Below are 13,238 nucleotides of genomic sequence, written 5' to 3' on the forward strand. Positions count from 1 at the left end.
AATATTCCCGAACACACGAATGCTTGATCTCTTTTACTCTTTAGAAATTCTCATCAATTGACTAGCGTCATCAATGATCCCCGCGGAACCTATTGTCCAATATTAGCCTACTCAAGTATTAAAGACTGAAACGGGGCCCGTTTCCAGCTCTGGACCAACCAAAACTCTCTATTCTTACAGGGGTTCTCTAAAATCGAAACGGGGCCCGTTCTCACTTCTGACTCTAAAACCGCGTCGCGAAACGGGGCCCGTTTTCGCGTCGCGTTGGTCCGTGCCAACCAAGTTAATTCCTACTGTACGCAGTCGTGCTGGTAATTCGATCAATTACACAGAAACTGGTCTGTGCACGTTGCTGGGTCGTCCGTGCACGCGTCGCGTCTTGTTGTATTTCATCAAATTACCTTAAATATGGCCCGTGCACGCATCGCGTCTAGAGACATCTCTCTACTACTGCTTCTACTATTACTACTCCTCTCCTGACTGCTATCATATATTTCACCCGGAAGGAGTCCAAGTCCGACTCAGAGCCCTTTATGATCAGGGGCAGACAGTCCAACCGAAAGACTGTGTCAAGATCCTGGGAGTTATCATGGACGCCGGGCTCAAGTACAAGGAACACATCGCCAGGGCAGCATCCAAGGGGCTGAAAGCAGCAATGGAACTAAAGAGGTTAAGAGGCTTATCACCAGCGACAGCAAGACAGCTATTCACAGCTACAGTAGCCCCGGTTGTGGACTACGCCTCCAATGTGTGGATGCACAGGTGCCAGGACAGAATCATGGGACCAATTAACAGGGTTCAGAGAGCGGGAGCCCAGGCTATCGTTGGAACGTTTAGTACAGTGGCGACGAGCGTAGCGGAAGCAGAAGCTCATATCGCTTCAGCACAACAGCGGTTCTGGAGGAGGGCAGTCAAGATGTGGACGGATATCCACGCATTGCCCAGCACCAACCCTCTTCGCAGGATGACATCCCACATACGAGCGTTCAGAAGGGCTCACCGGTCACCACTCTACCAGGTAGCAACGACACTCGGAGATATACCAATGGAACAGCTGGAAACCATTCAACCATTCGCACTAGCGCCATGGGAGGAAAGAGTGGAGGCCATCACCGACGATACAGCCCCAGGAGAGTCGGAAGCAGGCTGGGCCATACGCATCGCAGTGAGCAGCTCTGCGCGAAATGACGTTGTGGGTGTTGGTGGAGCAGTCCAGATTCCGCTTTCGGTGCGAGGCGGCCCAAAGCTCGAGACCTTCTCATTTACTCTTGGTATGAGAACAGAACAGAACCCATATAGCGGAGAGCTAGCGGCGATGGCGTATGCCCTAAGGCGAACTCCACCAAGGGTGAAATATCGCAGCTTTGCACTGCTAACGAGCAACAAGGCTGCTGCGCTTACGCTCAAGCAACCCCGTCAGCAGTCCGGGCAAGAATACATACGCTGTATCTACGATTCCATTGAAGGCCTGCGGGAAGACGGAAACGTCGTAAGGGTCCTGTGGCTACCCTCAAGCGATGAAAACGAGCTTCTGAAGCAGGCCAAGGCAGAGGCATGGAAGGCAACACAGCAAGGAGCCATTCCTCAAAAGTGGTTTCCTGGCATGAAATCGACAACGCTCAGGATTGCACGATCAAAAGTCAACGCCAATGGGTCGTTGCCAGACAAGGTTGGAAGACATTCTAAAAGAGTCGATGCGGCACTCCCACGGAAACACACGAGACAACTCTACGACCAGCTGTCATGGAAAGAAGCTAGTGTGCTCGCCCAGCTCGGAACAGGCATAGCGAGATTGAACGCATATCTCTTCCACATCAAAGCGGTACCATCGGACCGGTGTGATTGTGGACAAGCGAGAGAGACAGTTGAACATTTCCTCTTCCGATGCCGAAAGTGGACAGCATACCGGACAGAGATGCTTCAATGCACCGATACGCAGAGAGGCAACATCTCTTTCTATCTTGGAGGAAAGTCACCATCTGATGACCAAAAATGGACGCCAAACTTGGAAGCTGTTCGAGCGACAATCCGGTTTGCATTGGCCACGGGCCGCCTTGATGCAAGCTAACCGGGGAGAGGAAACCCCCCCCCCAACCCCCCCAAAACAAAAACCCTTCCCACCAACCAACTATTTCCCAACTTCACTCGACCCTCACCCCGTGCCAATAAAAGCGAACACCGCTTCAGCCGCCGTAGATAGGACACTGAACACTTGGAGAATAGGCTTCAAGCTAGTTCGTTAATAACGCTACCAAACCACGGGAATCCGCAGAGAGAGAATAGGTAAGGAAACACAAGCAACAAGCGGGCACGGTATGGGCTCAAGGAGACAAGGACACAATTTGAGAAATGTACGGATATATTAGTGATTAGTGCCCTTTCGGTTTAAGCCGCCGGGCGTAATGAATAAATAAATAAATAAATAAATAAATCTTTACAATCTTTACAATCTTTTTGAGGGACGTAGAGGTCGGTGCGACCGTGGGCGTGGTGTCGCGAAATGGACGCGACTACTGACGAGATCCTGGTGCGAGGTGGAGATTCAATCACCGTGGCGCGTCGGTCCTCGAGACCCGTGAAGCCGACTGCAAAACTACAGGAAAGGCTACAGGCGATTGAGAAGAGGAATGATACAGTGAGGAGGAACGGACCACAACAGCCGCGGGATGGTGAAAATGAAGGCGAGACTGGATTGGTCGACGGGGCCAGAGATTCGCAGATGACGGAAGGCGCGACGGGCAACCACGCGTCGCCCATGCAGATCATGTTCCGAGCGATGCTCCAGGAGACGTCGACCCATTTGATGTGTGAGCAGAGGAAGATGCTAGAGAGGCTCTGGGACGCGTTGATGGAGAACCAGCGAACGGCAACGCGGATGATGAGCGAACAGCTGGAGATGATACGCCAACTCCAGCAGGAAATCCAGACGATCAAGGCCCAGGCAGCCGAGGAATCGAAGAAGGTGGACGAGCTCAGACGCTCGCACGAACAAGCCACCAGGCAGCTCAAAGCCATGCGTGAACAGGCTGCAAGAGACCTTGAGCAGTTGCGAGAGCAAGTTATGAAAGAGCTAGGGAGAACACAACCCCAGACGGCAGAGGAGTTGAAGCAAGTGAAAGAAGAAATGAAACAGGTGAAGGAACAGCTAAACACGATGGCCGACAGCATCTCCAGCAGTGCTCAGATGAGCCCACGGCCATCGTATGCAGACGTAGCCCGCACCCCGCCTACGAGCCAGCCAAGCAATATCCACACACTATCGTCCATGCGCACGACTCCATCCTCATTCACAGATACCTTGTTCTGCACCATCGACACTTCGCGGGTCAGCGAAGAGGACAGAGGCAAGGTGCAAGTTGGAGAAGTTCGTCAAGCGATCGAAGAGAAGGTGCGGGTCAGGGAAGGCCAACAGAGCTGGCGGTGCGCAGCCGTGGTGAAAGACGCGAGGAATCCAGACCGCATCAAGGTGGTGTGCCGAGACGAAGCAGAGGTGCAGCTCATCAGAGAGGTGGCGGAGAAGACGGTGGTCAAGGGCGCCAGAGTGCTCAGGGACCAGCTATACCCGGTCAAGGTCGACGGCGCAAACAGGACTGCGGTGCTGGACTCGTCCGGTAATGTGCTGCCGGGTGCGGCGGAGGCACTAGGGAAGGAAAATGAGGTGATGATCGCCAAGATGCACTGGCTCAGCGACAAGGCGAATGGTAAGATGTACGGCTCGATGGTGATCTACGTCACCAAAGCGAGCGATGCGCGACGGCTGCTTGAAGAGGGGTATTTCCACCTTGCGGGAGAGTCGGCCAGCACCAACGTCTTTGAGCGGCGCCAAGGCCCGGCTCAGTGCTACAACTGCTGGGAGATTGGCCATAAAGCTTTCGCATGCAGCAAGGCGCAACGATGCGGCAAGTGCGCGGAGACGGGCCATCGACACCGAGACTGCCAGGCGGTCGAGCCAAAGTGCATTCTCTGTGGAGGGCCACACGAGTCGCTCAGCCGAAACTGTCGGATGCGACAACTGCATATGACCGATGGCCACTAACCTCCAGATCCTACAGCTCAACGTGCGGAAGAGAGATGTGGTGCAGCTGAGCATGATGAACGATAGGGACTTGCAGGACTATGCAGTACTGGCGGTGGCCGAGCCATACGCGCTGAAGGTCGAGGGGACGCTGATGACGACACCGAACCACCACAGGAACTGGACGAGATTCGTACCATCAAAGAGACACGAGACGCAGTGGCCGATCCGGAGTATGCTCTGGATACGCAGCGATCTGGAGACTGAGCAGGTGCCCATCCCTTCGGCTGACCTGACCGGGGCGATACTTAGATGGCCCGACCGAGAAGTCTTGGTGGTGTCAGTGTACGTGGCAGGAAAAGATGAAGACGCTTTGCACACTACCATGAGACAGTTGCACACGACAATCACAAGTTTTCGCAACAGCACGGGGAAAAGAACGGACGTTATCCTGGCCGGCGACTTCAACCGCCACGACCAGCTCTGGGGAGGCGATGAGGTGACAGGCAGGAGGCAAGGCGAAGCGAGCCCGATCATCGACCTCATGGACGAGCACGGCCTACTCAGTCTCCTCCCGCGGGGGACGAAGACGTGGGAAGGACCCGGTGGGGAGAGTACGATCGACCTGATGCTCGCATCGGCTGAACTGGCAGACGAGATGGTTCACTGCGGGATCCATCCGACTGAACATGGATCAGACCACAGGGCCATCGAGACGGAATTTGATCTCACGACACCAGAGAGGATGGCGGGCTCGAGGCTGCTGTTCAAGAACGCACCATGGAACGCGATCAGGGCGAAAGTGCAGGACAAGCTGGCACCACTCCCGTGGGGCGGTGGAGTTCAAGAACAGACTGACAGGTTGATGGACGTGGTCCTAGACACGATCCACGAACTTGTCCCAAGAGCAAATCCATCGCCGTACGCGAAGCGATGGTGGACGACAGATCTCACAAGGCTCCGAAGAAGTTACACGTTTTGGAGGAACCTAGCGAGGACCCGGCGTCGGGCTGGTCAGCGAATCGACAATTCGGAAACCCGAGCCAAAGAAGCAGCCAAGGAGTACCACGACGCCATCCGAAGGCAGAAGAAGGCACACTGGGAAGACTTCCTCGCCGACGGGACCAACATCTGGCAAGCTGCCAAGTACCTGAAGCCTGGAGACGAAACAAACGGCGACAAAGTGCCTCCGCTGAAAAGAACAAACGGGGCAACAACACAAGACAAGGCTGAACAGGCGGAGGAACTGCTCAACGCGTTCTTCCCACCACTACCGACCGACATAGAAGATGAAGGCCCACGGCCGCATCGTAGAGAAGTGGCCATGCCGAACCTGACGATGGGGGAGGTGGAGGAGAAAGTCATGGAGGCCAAGGCTTGGAAGGCACCCGGAGAGGACGGATTGCCGGCGATGGTGTGGAAGCAGCTGTGGCCGGTGGTGAAGGAGCGGGTACTACATCTGTTCCATACATCACTGGCTGAAGGACGACTGCCGGACCAGTGGCGGACTGCCAAGATCATTCCGCTCAAGAAGCCGGGCAAGGCTGACTACAGAATTGCAAAAGCGTGGAGGCCGATCTCGCTATTGTCGACGCTAGGCAAGATCCTCGAAGCAGTAGTGGCGGATCGCATCTCACACGCCGTCGAAACATACGGACTCCTGCCTACCAACCACTTCGGTGCGAGAAAGCGGCGGTCGGCAGAGCAGGCGCTGCTGCTCTTCCAGGAACAGGTCTACAAAGCATGGCGGAACCGCAAAGTGGTCAGCCTGGTCAGCTTCGACGTCAAGGGGGCCTATAACGGGGTGTTCAAGGACAGACTGTTGCAAAGATTGGAAGCACGGGGCATCCCTAAGGGGCTGGTGAGATGGATAGACGCATTCTGCTCGAGTCGCACGGCCACCATCACGGTAAACGGCTACACCTCTGCGCTACGGGAGCTGCCACAGGCTGGCCTTCCGCAAGGATCGCCACTGTCGCCCGTGCTCTTTCTCTTCTTCAACGCAGACCTGGTTCAGAGCAAGATAGACGCAAAGGGAGGCTCGATCGCATTCGTCGACGACTACTCAGCCTGGGTCACAGGCCCGACGGCGGAAGCGAACAGAGACGGAATACAGGCCATTATTGACCGCGCACTGGAATGGGAGAAGCGCAGCGGGGCGACATTTGAATGTGACAAGACGACCATCGTCCACTTCACACGCGTGGCCGAGCGTACCAGCTGCACGCCGTTCATGGTCAAAGGGAAGGAGATCAAGCCGAAGCAGGAGGCCAAGATCCTGGGAGTGGTCATGGACGCGAAGCTCAGGTTCAAGAAACACATGGCCAAGGCGGCCACCAAAGGCCTCTCGGTAGCCATGTGCCTGAGGAGACTCAAGATGCTGTCCCCACGCACGGCTAGGCAGCTCTTCATCACGGCTGTGGCGCCGGCCATGGACTACGCCTCGGTCGTCTGGTCGCACGCACGTGGCGAGAAGGAACTGACCTGGCTCAACAGGGCTCAGAAGATGGGAGCACAGGCCATCACGGGAGCCTTTCGGACAGTGTCGCGGGCGGTCGCGGAAGCGGAGGCCGGTATCCAGACAGTAGACGGACGACACGCCCAAGCCGGCATGAACCTGTACATCAACGTCCGGACGTTGCCAAAGACGCATCCGCTCGCAACGCTCAAAGTATCAGTGAGCCGGAGATACTTGTCACCGCTCAAGAGGTTGGCACTTGCATTTGAGAAGAGCGGAATCGAGCGAATGGAAACGATCCAAGCCTATGCAGTACCGCCGTGGCACAACCGAGTGTCACTGGTATGCGAGGCCGACCGTGAGGCGGCGATAGCAGCAGCTAACGATGCCAAAGATATCGTCATCGCGACCAGTGCCTCTGACAGAGAAGGGTTTGTAGCTATGGGAGGCTTCGTCACGCAAGAGTCAACTGGTCAAGTTGGTAGGATGGTGGCCAGGTACTCGGTCACCCTCGGGTCGCGAGACGACCAGAACCCGTACACGGCCGAACTGGAGGCAATAGCGATGGCGTTACGATGCATGCCTGACGGACTGCAATGTCGAGAGCTCACCGTGATATCAAGCTGCCAGTCGTCACTGAAAGCGATCGCACGACCGCGACAGCAATCTGGCCAGACCACCATCCGACAGATCTACGAACACATCGAACGACTGGCGAGAGGAAACAACAGGGTCAAGATGATCTGGGCTCCGTCCCGAAACGACGGTTTCGCCATGGGCCGCAAGGCGAAGAGACAAGCCAAGAAAGCGACCCAAGCAGGATGCACCCCAGAGCCGCCGCCGTACCAGGCTCGGTCGACACGGACCAGGCTGGCGACGTCGCAATTGCGGCGGCAGCGGGCACTCCCCGACAAAGTAGGCGGCTACTCCAAGCGGATCGATCGAGCTCTACCAGGCGAACATACGAAAGCGCTATATGACGGCCTAAAGAGACGGGAAGCTGACGTGCTCTCGCAGCTCCGCACGGGAATGGCGAGGATCAACAGCTACCTGTGCAAGATAGGAACCGCCGAATCGGACATGTGTGAGTGCGGACGAGCACCAGAGACGATGGAACACTTTCTGTTCCGATGCACGAGATGGGAGACGGAGCGTGAAGTCATGCGACAAGCTGGACAAAGCATGATGGGAAACCTTTCCTACTTCCTTGGTGGAAAGTCAGCGTCGGACGGACCAAAATGGACACCTAACCTGAAGGCGGTGCGAGCGGCGGTAAAGTTTGCAATGGCGACGGGAAGACTGAGGTGAAAAGGGAAACAGAACATACTAAACACCAACACTACAGCTGACTACTAACATTAAACAGCCTCATGTTGATAGACCATGCTTCAGCTGCTGGGGATAGGATGCTGAACACTTGGAGAAATCGGCCTTCAAGCAGGCCTGTCAAACAGAGTCAAGCGAGGCTGGAACAAAAAGAATCGGAGAGAGAAGTTGGGCTTTCTTTTGTGGTCAGGAGCAACACGACGGAAGTGTAATTGGCTTAGCGTATCAAGCGGCCCTATGAGATTAGTTCTCCCGGGCGTAATAAAACATACATACATACATGGGGCCCCAGTCAGACCAGGTTATTTCCCAGCCGGTCCTCAGATAAGCGAAGGGCGATAAGAAGCCCACCACGTGACACATTGGCTCAACTCGCGGAGGCACAGACCCGCTCACTGTCACTTAGTGCCGGGCACGCAATAACAATAGACCGTGGTCCCTCTCCGAGTTTCTCGGCCAACCAACCGTTCCCAACCAACAACACATCATCAACCTCGCCAAATAAATCGGCATCACTAGCGAATCAGGCATCGCAAGGGGCACGCCGCGAATGGCTTCTGAGTTATTTACAGTAATCAACCGGTGGCTAGAGGGTCTTCCTCAGCCAAACGATCAATCTCTCATCGACGAGCCCCAGCCGCCAGCCAAGAAGCGAAAGATCCATAACCGAAGCAATCACCTCCCGTCTCCTGATAGGTCGACTGCCAGCTCTGCAGACAATACAAAACCGTTCATTCGAGCATCGGTGACCGGAAGGATGACACCAGAGACGCCAGGAAAGCGCAAAGCCGGCGATATAGCAACCGTCGACGACGACACCCCCCGGCCAACTAAGATCGCCTCCAACGCCAGCTCCATCCCAGATCTGTCCTCACAGAGCAGCCAGCGGTCTGGCCGCTCGTCGCCCGTCAAGAACTTTCCCATCCAGGGCATCGGAACTCATAGTCTGACGTCTCGGACGCTAAATCCGAACCAGCGTGATATGCCGCCGGCGTTGTTGGCCTTGCTGGGAGAGATTGAGGACATCGGAATGTGCTATGGTTTTATCCCGGCTTATCTACAGGTGGGCGGTACCTCTACGTAACATGTCCTATCAAATGCTAAGTGGTTCATCCAGCCAGAAGTTGAGAGAAGCGATCACACAGTGATAGATCATTACAGCGGCTTCGTCCATTTGCATACATTCCACCGGATGACTCTAGTCCAGAGCCTCAGGACCCGGCATCAGCATCGGGTCTCTTATCCGCTGCCGAAAGCATAGTAGACCAAGCAGGACGGTGCCAGACGTTGGGATTTGACGAGACGGGGTGGAACCATCTGGTGCATACCCCTCTCCTTCACGCCGTTTTCAACAAGAGTTGGTGGTCAGGTGATTCGCTGATAGAGTACTCTCCTTGGTGCGTTCCTCTTTTCCTCATGGCTTCTACTGCTAACCCTGCTCAGCATGAATGCATCCGTCATAGCACGCTTCCACAAGTTCCCGCTTCCCTCGACAAAGGTGGACTATGTCTTGCACATCAATCCCGCTCTAGACCTCGACACAGGCGCCGATGCAGCCGTCCAACAGCTCCAGGACAGCGTTGTAGAAAACTCTATTAACCACACGGCGTTCGACCCCCTGCGCAGCTTTCCTATATGCCTTAGCGTGGAAACTAAGAAGTACGGCGGAGACCTTAAGAAGGCTGACCTGCAGCTGTGCTCTTGGCAAGCTGCGCAGTGGACCATGCTGGCGGGCCAAGCGGGCGGTGCCATTAGCAGGTTGCCCTTCCTTCCAGGCATTATTGTGCAGGGACACGAGTGGAAGTTTGTTGCGACGACGAGAACGAATGAGGAGACAGTAAGTGGCCCACCGTGACGGCCGTTGTTCATGATGTATACTGATGCCGGGATAGGAGCTTTGGGCAAGCGCTTCGTTTGGCTCGACCATGACGTCGCTTGGTGTGCTGCAGATCATGGCGGGGCTGAGTCGGCTGAGGAGATGGTCGATAGAGGTATTTTGGCCGTGGTATAAGCAGTATGTGCTTCATATAGCTTAACAAGGCAACAAAAAGAGAATCGACTGGCCTGGCCAGGCGATGAATCTGCATGTTCAACTTCAACCTCGTGCCGCCCATTTCTCACGTGTTGGAATCCCCACTGTGTTTGATTGGCTTTCTAACAGGCCTAGGCAGTCTCCGCGGTCTGAGTCGTGGCTTGCACTTATGCCATGCTTGTTGCTCTCTAGTCCGTTGTCGCTGTTCAGAAACTTGGACGATTCTCTCGTGCGAGACCTTTGGTGTGCCACTCCCGAACCAAGGCCGGCAAGCCAGCGTTTATTCCCGGCCACCAAGGGTTCCGGTAGTCAAGTTGGGGGGGCTAACTTGACTTACTTGACTTGGCGGCACCGCTGGCCCCACCACTCAATCCTTTACTGACCTCGTGCCCATAGATCAAGACCCTTGCCTGCTCTAATCCTTTCTCAATCCAAACGCCTGTTCTACTTTGGTCATTGTATCTCTCAGGGAATCCACCGCATCAGCTCGATTTGCCTCGCACTCAACCTGTCGCAGCTCTTCTTCGATTGCTCGTAAGCGGTGCTCTACCTCGTCTGCCGAGCTGTCCCCAATCACCCCTGGGTTGAAACGGCGATCGGACAAGTCAATAAGAGCCTGTAAGGAGTCGATGTGTGCTTTCCATTCCAGTTGTTCTGCCTTTGATGACCAGATGGCCGCGTCGCCCCCACGTTCTACCTCGCGTGTGTGATCAAGGGCCGAGGACAAGGTGTTGAAGAGCACTCTTCTCGTCTGGAAGGCCCCTGAAAGCGCTGTCAGCTTCTCCAACTCGGCGCGGAGTGTCTAACCCCGGTCCTTGAGGTCTAGTCGAGAATTGCGCGCAATCCAGCTTGAAACAGTTGCACTCAGAGCGGCCGCATCTTGTACCATCGAGCAAGAACCTGAGTCTGGGGGAAGTGTCGTAGTAGAGGGAATTGGCATGCGGTTGTAGGAATGGGATATCTCTCTACTCCATCGTGAGTGGCTCCAGCTGGACGGGGTTGCGAGCCAGGAGAAGTCGCAGCTTTTGGCACAAGACTGACCAATCTCCTTCTCACGTCCACGACGTTGATGGAGCGCGGAACGGCCTCATTGTTGAGAAGGCACGAGAGCATGGCAAGGACGAACACTCCACAATTCACACTGTCAGACTGCTGTGGGCATGACTAAAGGGACGGATGTGTTAGTGATTTGAACCAACGTCACGCGAGCCGCCAGCCAACGTACCCCAGAAGAAAAGCGGAACTGAGAGGCAGGCAAGGCCTGATGGAAAAGGCGCTGTAGAAGGGCCTCAACGCGAGTCTCTCGGGCCGAGTCCCATAGGGAGTCGTAATGAACGATGAGAGCCTGACCGGGTCTAGCAACGGCGAGGGTCCAGTGGTGAGCGCCCGCCTGATGATGGAGGGGAATGTATAGTACCGTCTCTCAGAGAGCAACGACCGAGAAGCGATTTGGGGGTGAGCTATCATGGGTGCTTCTATCCACCTGAATCCACAGCGTGTCGAGGATCTTTGCCGTAGGTGTCCCGCCGACGCTTATAACGAGCGCTACTAACGCTGCCAGCACGTCGTCGGTGAGTTGAGCCCGCTGGTCCTGCAATTGTTGCACAACCTTTGCCCAGACAGTGGGGGGAGCCAACGGCTCGTGGCCTGCGACAACAGCGTCTTGCAACAGCTCGATCGAGTCGGAATGGTGCCTAGAGCCGGAATCAGAGTCGAGGTCGAGGTCGAGGTCGAGGTCGAGGCAGGAAAGTCGTCATTTACTTGGTCTGTTTCGCCCAACTTGAGGGTAGGGACGTCTAGTGAGAAACGAGGTTCGTTAGACAATCAGGCGGGTAGAGCAGAGAGCCCGTTGGGAGATAGATAAGAAGTACTTACCATGGCCCGTCAGCAAGGAGGCGTCCTCGACATGGTCATCGATGGCGCTACCAACCAGGCTACTTGCGTCTCCAAGCGCAGGAGCCTTCTCTCTTGGAATGAGCCGGCATCCGCCTCGGCCAGTCTCTGGGGAGGGCGAAGGGTCGAGTCGAAAGGATGAACTTGGCGAGCGAGATTGACGCAGCCGTTTGGGGACACGTCCTAGAGGGGAGCCATCGGCGGCACCGGTATCCTGATCCTCATGGTCGCTAGCTATCTCAGCCTCGACGCCCAAGCCAGCGACGCGGGCCTTGAAAGTACGATGGGCCTCGATGGCTCCGGCCTTGGACAGCTACTTCTTGCTGCCCTCGCAACTGACTTGGTAGAGCTCGCCGCCGAGCTGCCACAAGTGGGCGAGCACCATGTTTTTCTCTTGCGCTAGCTTGGTCATGCTCACGAGGGCAGTTGTGGTGTTGATGCTCAGGGTCTACGAGTTGGGGACGTGCATCGAGGCGCCCAGTTCTCGCGCCCCGCCCATGCTTGATCAAGGAAGTCGATGTGCTTTCTCTGACGTTGGCCACGGGCTTGGTTGTGGCGGCGGACTCTGGCCAAGTTGTTGGCGGCTCGCAGCTTGGGCATCTCGTGGGGGAGGTCCGCCATGGCTTGATGGCGGTCGGGGGGGTTGAGCTGGTTGAAGCTGGGCTGGGCGAGCGAGGCGAAGTGAGTGCTGCTCTTCGGGGCGCCATTGGGAGAGTTATCAACAAGCAGAGAGAGGAAGCGTTTGACCTGGCAGAGGCAGCTATCTGTCAGGACCCTCGTCTCAGGTTGGGGAGCTGCATTCATCACGACTGACCTGGGTCTTTGGCCCATCGTCGAGCAAGTCCGATGAGGATTGAGCTTTGTTGGCTACGTCTGGTCCTCCACCGTCGAGGGTTGTGCCTTCCGTCGCCGCGTCTTGTTTCTTTTTGCTGTCGCCCCGTCGCGCACTATCGCCGGCCTCTGGGCCATGGCTCAGCATGGCCGCCACTGGGCTGCGATCGAAGCGAGCAAATGGAGGGTTGCGGGTATGTGGTGTGGGGTTGAGGTGGCGAAAAAGCGCGGGGAGCTACGGGTGGGTACTAAAAATAGGAGCGTGGTGACATGATAAACGCGTCGCCAGCTCCCAGGGTGACACTGGCAGCCCCTACGTGCACCAACGGCGGCGCGGGGAAGTGAAGACAGCTTAGCGTAGCCGTTCTCCCGGGCGTAATAAATACTGATACTGGGGGAACGGCGGCGCGCCTACGCGTTCGCGAGTGCGAGTGGAGGCGCGCCTAGGCGGTCCCTATAGGGCCCCCTGTCCCTATAGGGCCCCCTGGGGTAACAGATCGCAATTTGGCCCTCTAATTCAATGGTCAACAGCTTCTTCAGTATCAATTCGACTTGCCGCGCCTTTCTCCCGCTACAATGAACCCAATTGAGGCTCCTCATCGCTTCCCTGATGATGCCCTCCCTCCTAAAGGCCAATACAACTCCCTGGAGGACCTACGTGTAGCAGCCAATACTTGGGCAGG

The 13,238-nt window shown here is 56.0% G+C and overlaps 4 protein-coding genes across 4 annotated transcripts; 2 read left to right on the forward strand and 2 right to left on the reverse strand.

Annotated features, from left to right (window-relative positions):
* Positions 1 to 589: 589 nt before the first annotated feature.
* On the forward strand, positions 590 to 2,068 carry MRS44_018121 (uncharacterized protein; the record flags this gene model as incomplete). The annotated part of the gene is made up of 1 exon (XM_065616322.1): positions 590 to 2,068. The coding sequence occupies one exon, from the start codon at positions 590 to 592 to the stop codon at positions 2,066 to 2,068; it is 1,479 nt and encodes a 492-aa protein (XP_065472394.1).
* A 432-nt stretch (positions 2,069 to 2,500) lies between these two features.
* MRS44_018122 (uncharacterized protein) lies at positions 2,501 to 10,140 on the forward strand (the record flags this gene model as incomplete). Its single annotated transcript, XM_065616323.1, has 8 exons — positions 2,501 to 3,943; positions 4,044 to 7,777; positions 7,840 to 7,928; positions 8,372 to 8,862; positions 8,961 to 9,196; positions 9,243 to 9,636; positions 9,692 to 9,790; positions 10,024 to 10,140. The coding sequence occupies 8 exons, from the start codon at positions 2,501 to 2,503 to the stop codon at positions 10,138 to 10,140; spliced, it is 6,603 nt and encodes a 2,200-aa protein (XP_065472395.1).
* Positions 10,141 to 10,246: 106 nt separating this feature from the next.
* Positions 10,247 to 12,136, reverse strand: MRS44_018123 (uncharacterized protein; the record flags this gene model as incomplete). The annotated part of the gene is made up of 6 exons (XM_065616324.1): positions 10,247 to 10,633; positions 10,732 to 10,995; positions 11,057 to 11,176; positions 11,315 to 11,525; positions 11,703 to 11,995; positions 12,065 to 12,136. 6 exons carry the CDS (start codon positions 12,134 to 12,136, stop codon positions 10,247 to 10,249), a joined length of 1,347 nt encoding a protein of 448 aa, XP_065472396.1.
* A 29-nt stretch (positions 12,137 to 12,165) lies between these two features.
* Positions 12,166 to 12,703, reverse strand: MRS44_018124 (uncharacterized protein; the record flags this gene model as incomplete). The annotated part of the gene is made up of 2 exons (XM_065616325.1): positions 12,166 to 12,471; positions 12,539 to 12,703. The coding sequence occupies 2 exons, from the start codon at positions 12,701 to 12,703 to the stop codon at positions 12,166 to 12,168; spliced, it is 471 nt and encodes a 156-aa protein (XP_065472397.1).
* Between the last annotated feature and the right edge of the window lie 535 nt (positions 12,704 to 13,238).

Source organism: Fusarium solani (assembly GCF_023522795.1).
Source record: "Fusarium solani strain SB1 chromosome Unknown bctg00000015, whole genome shotgun sequence".
Classification (NCBI taxonomy): Eukaryota; Fungi; Ascomycota; class Sordariomycetes; order Hypocreales; family Nectriaceae; genus Fusarium; species Fusarium solani.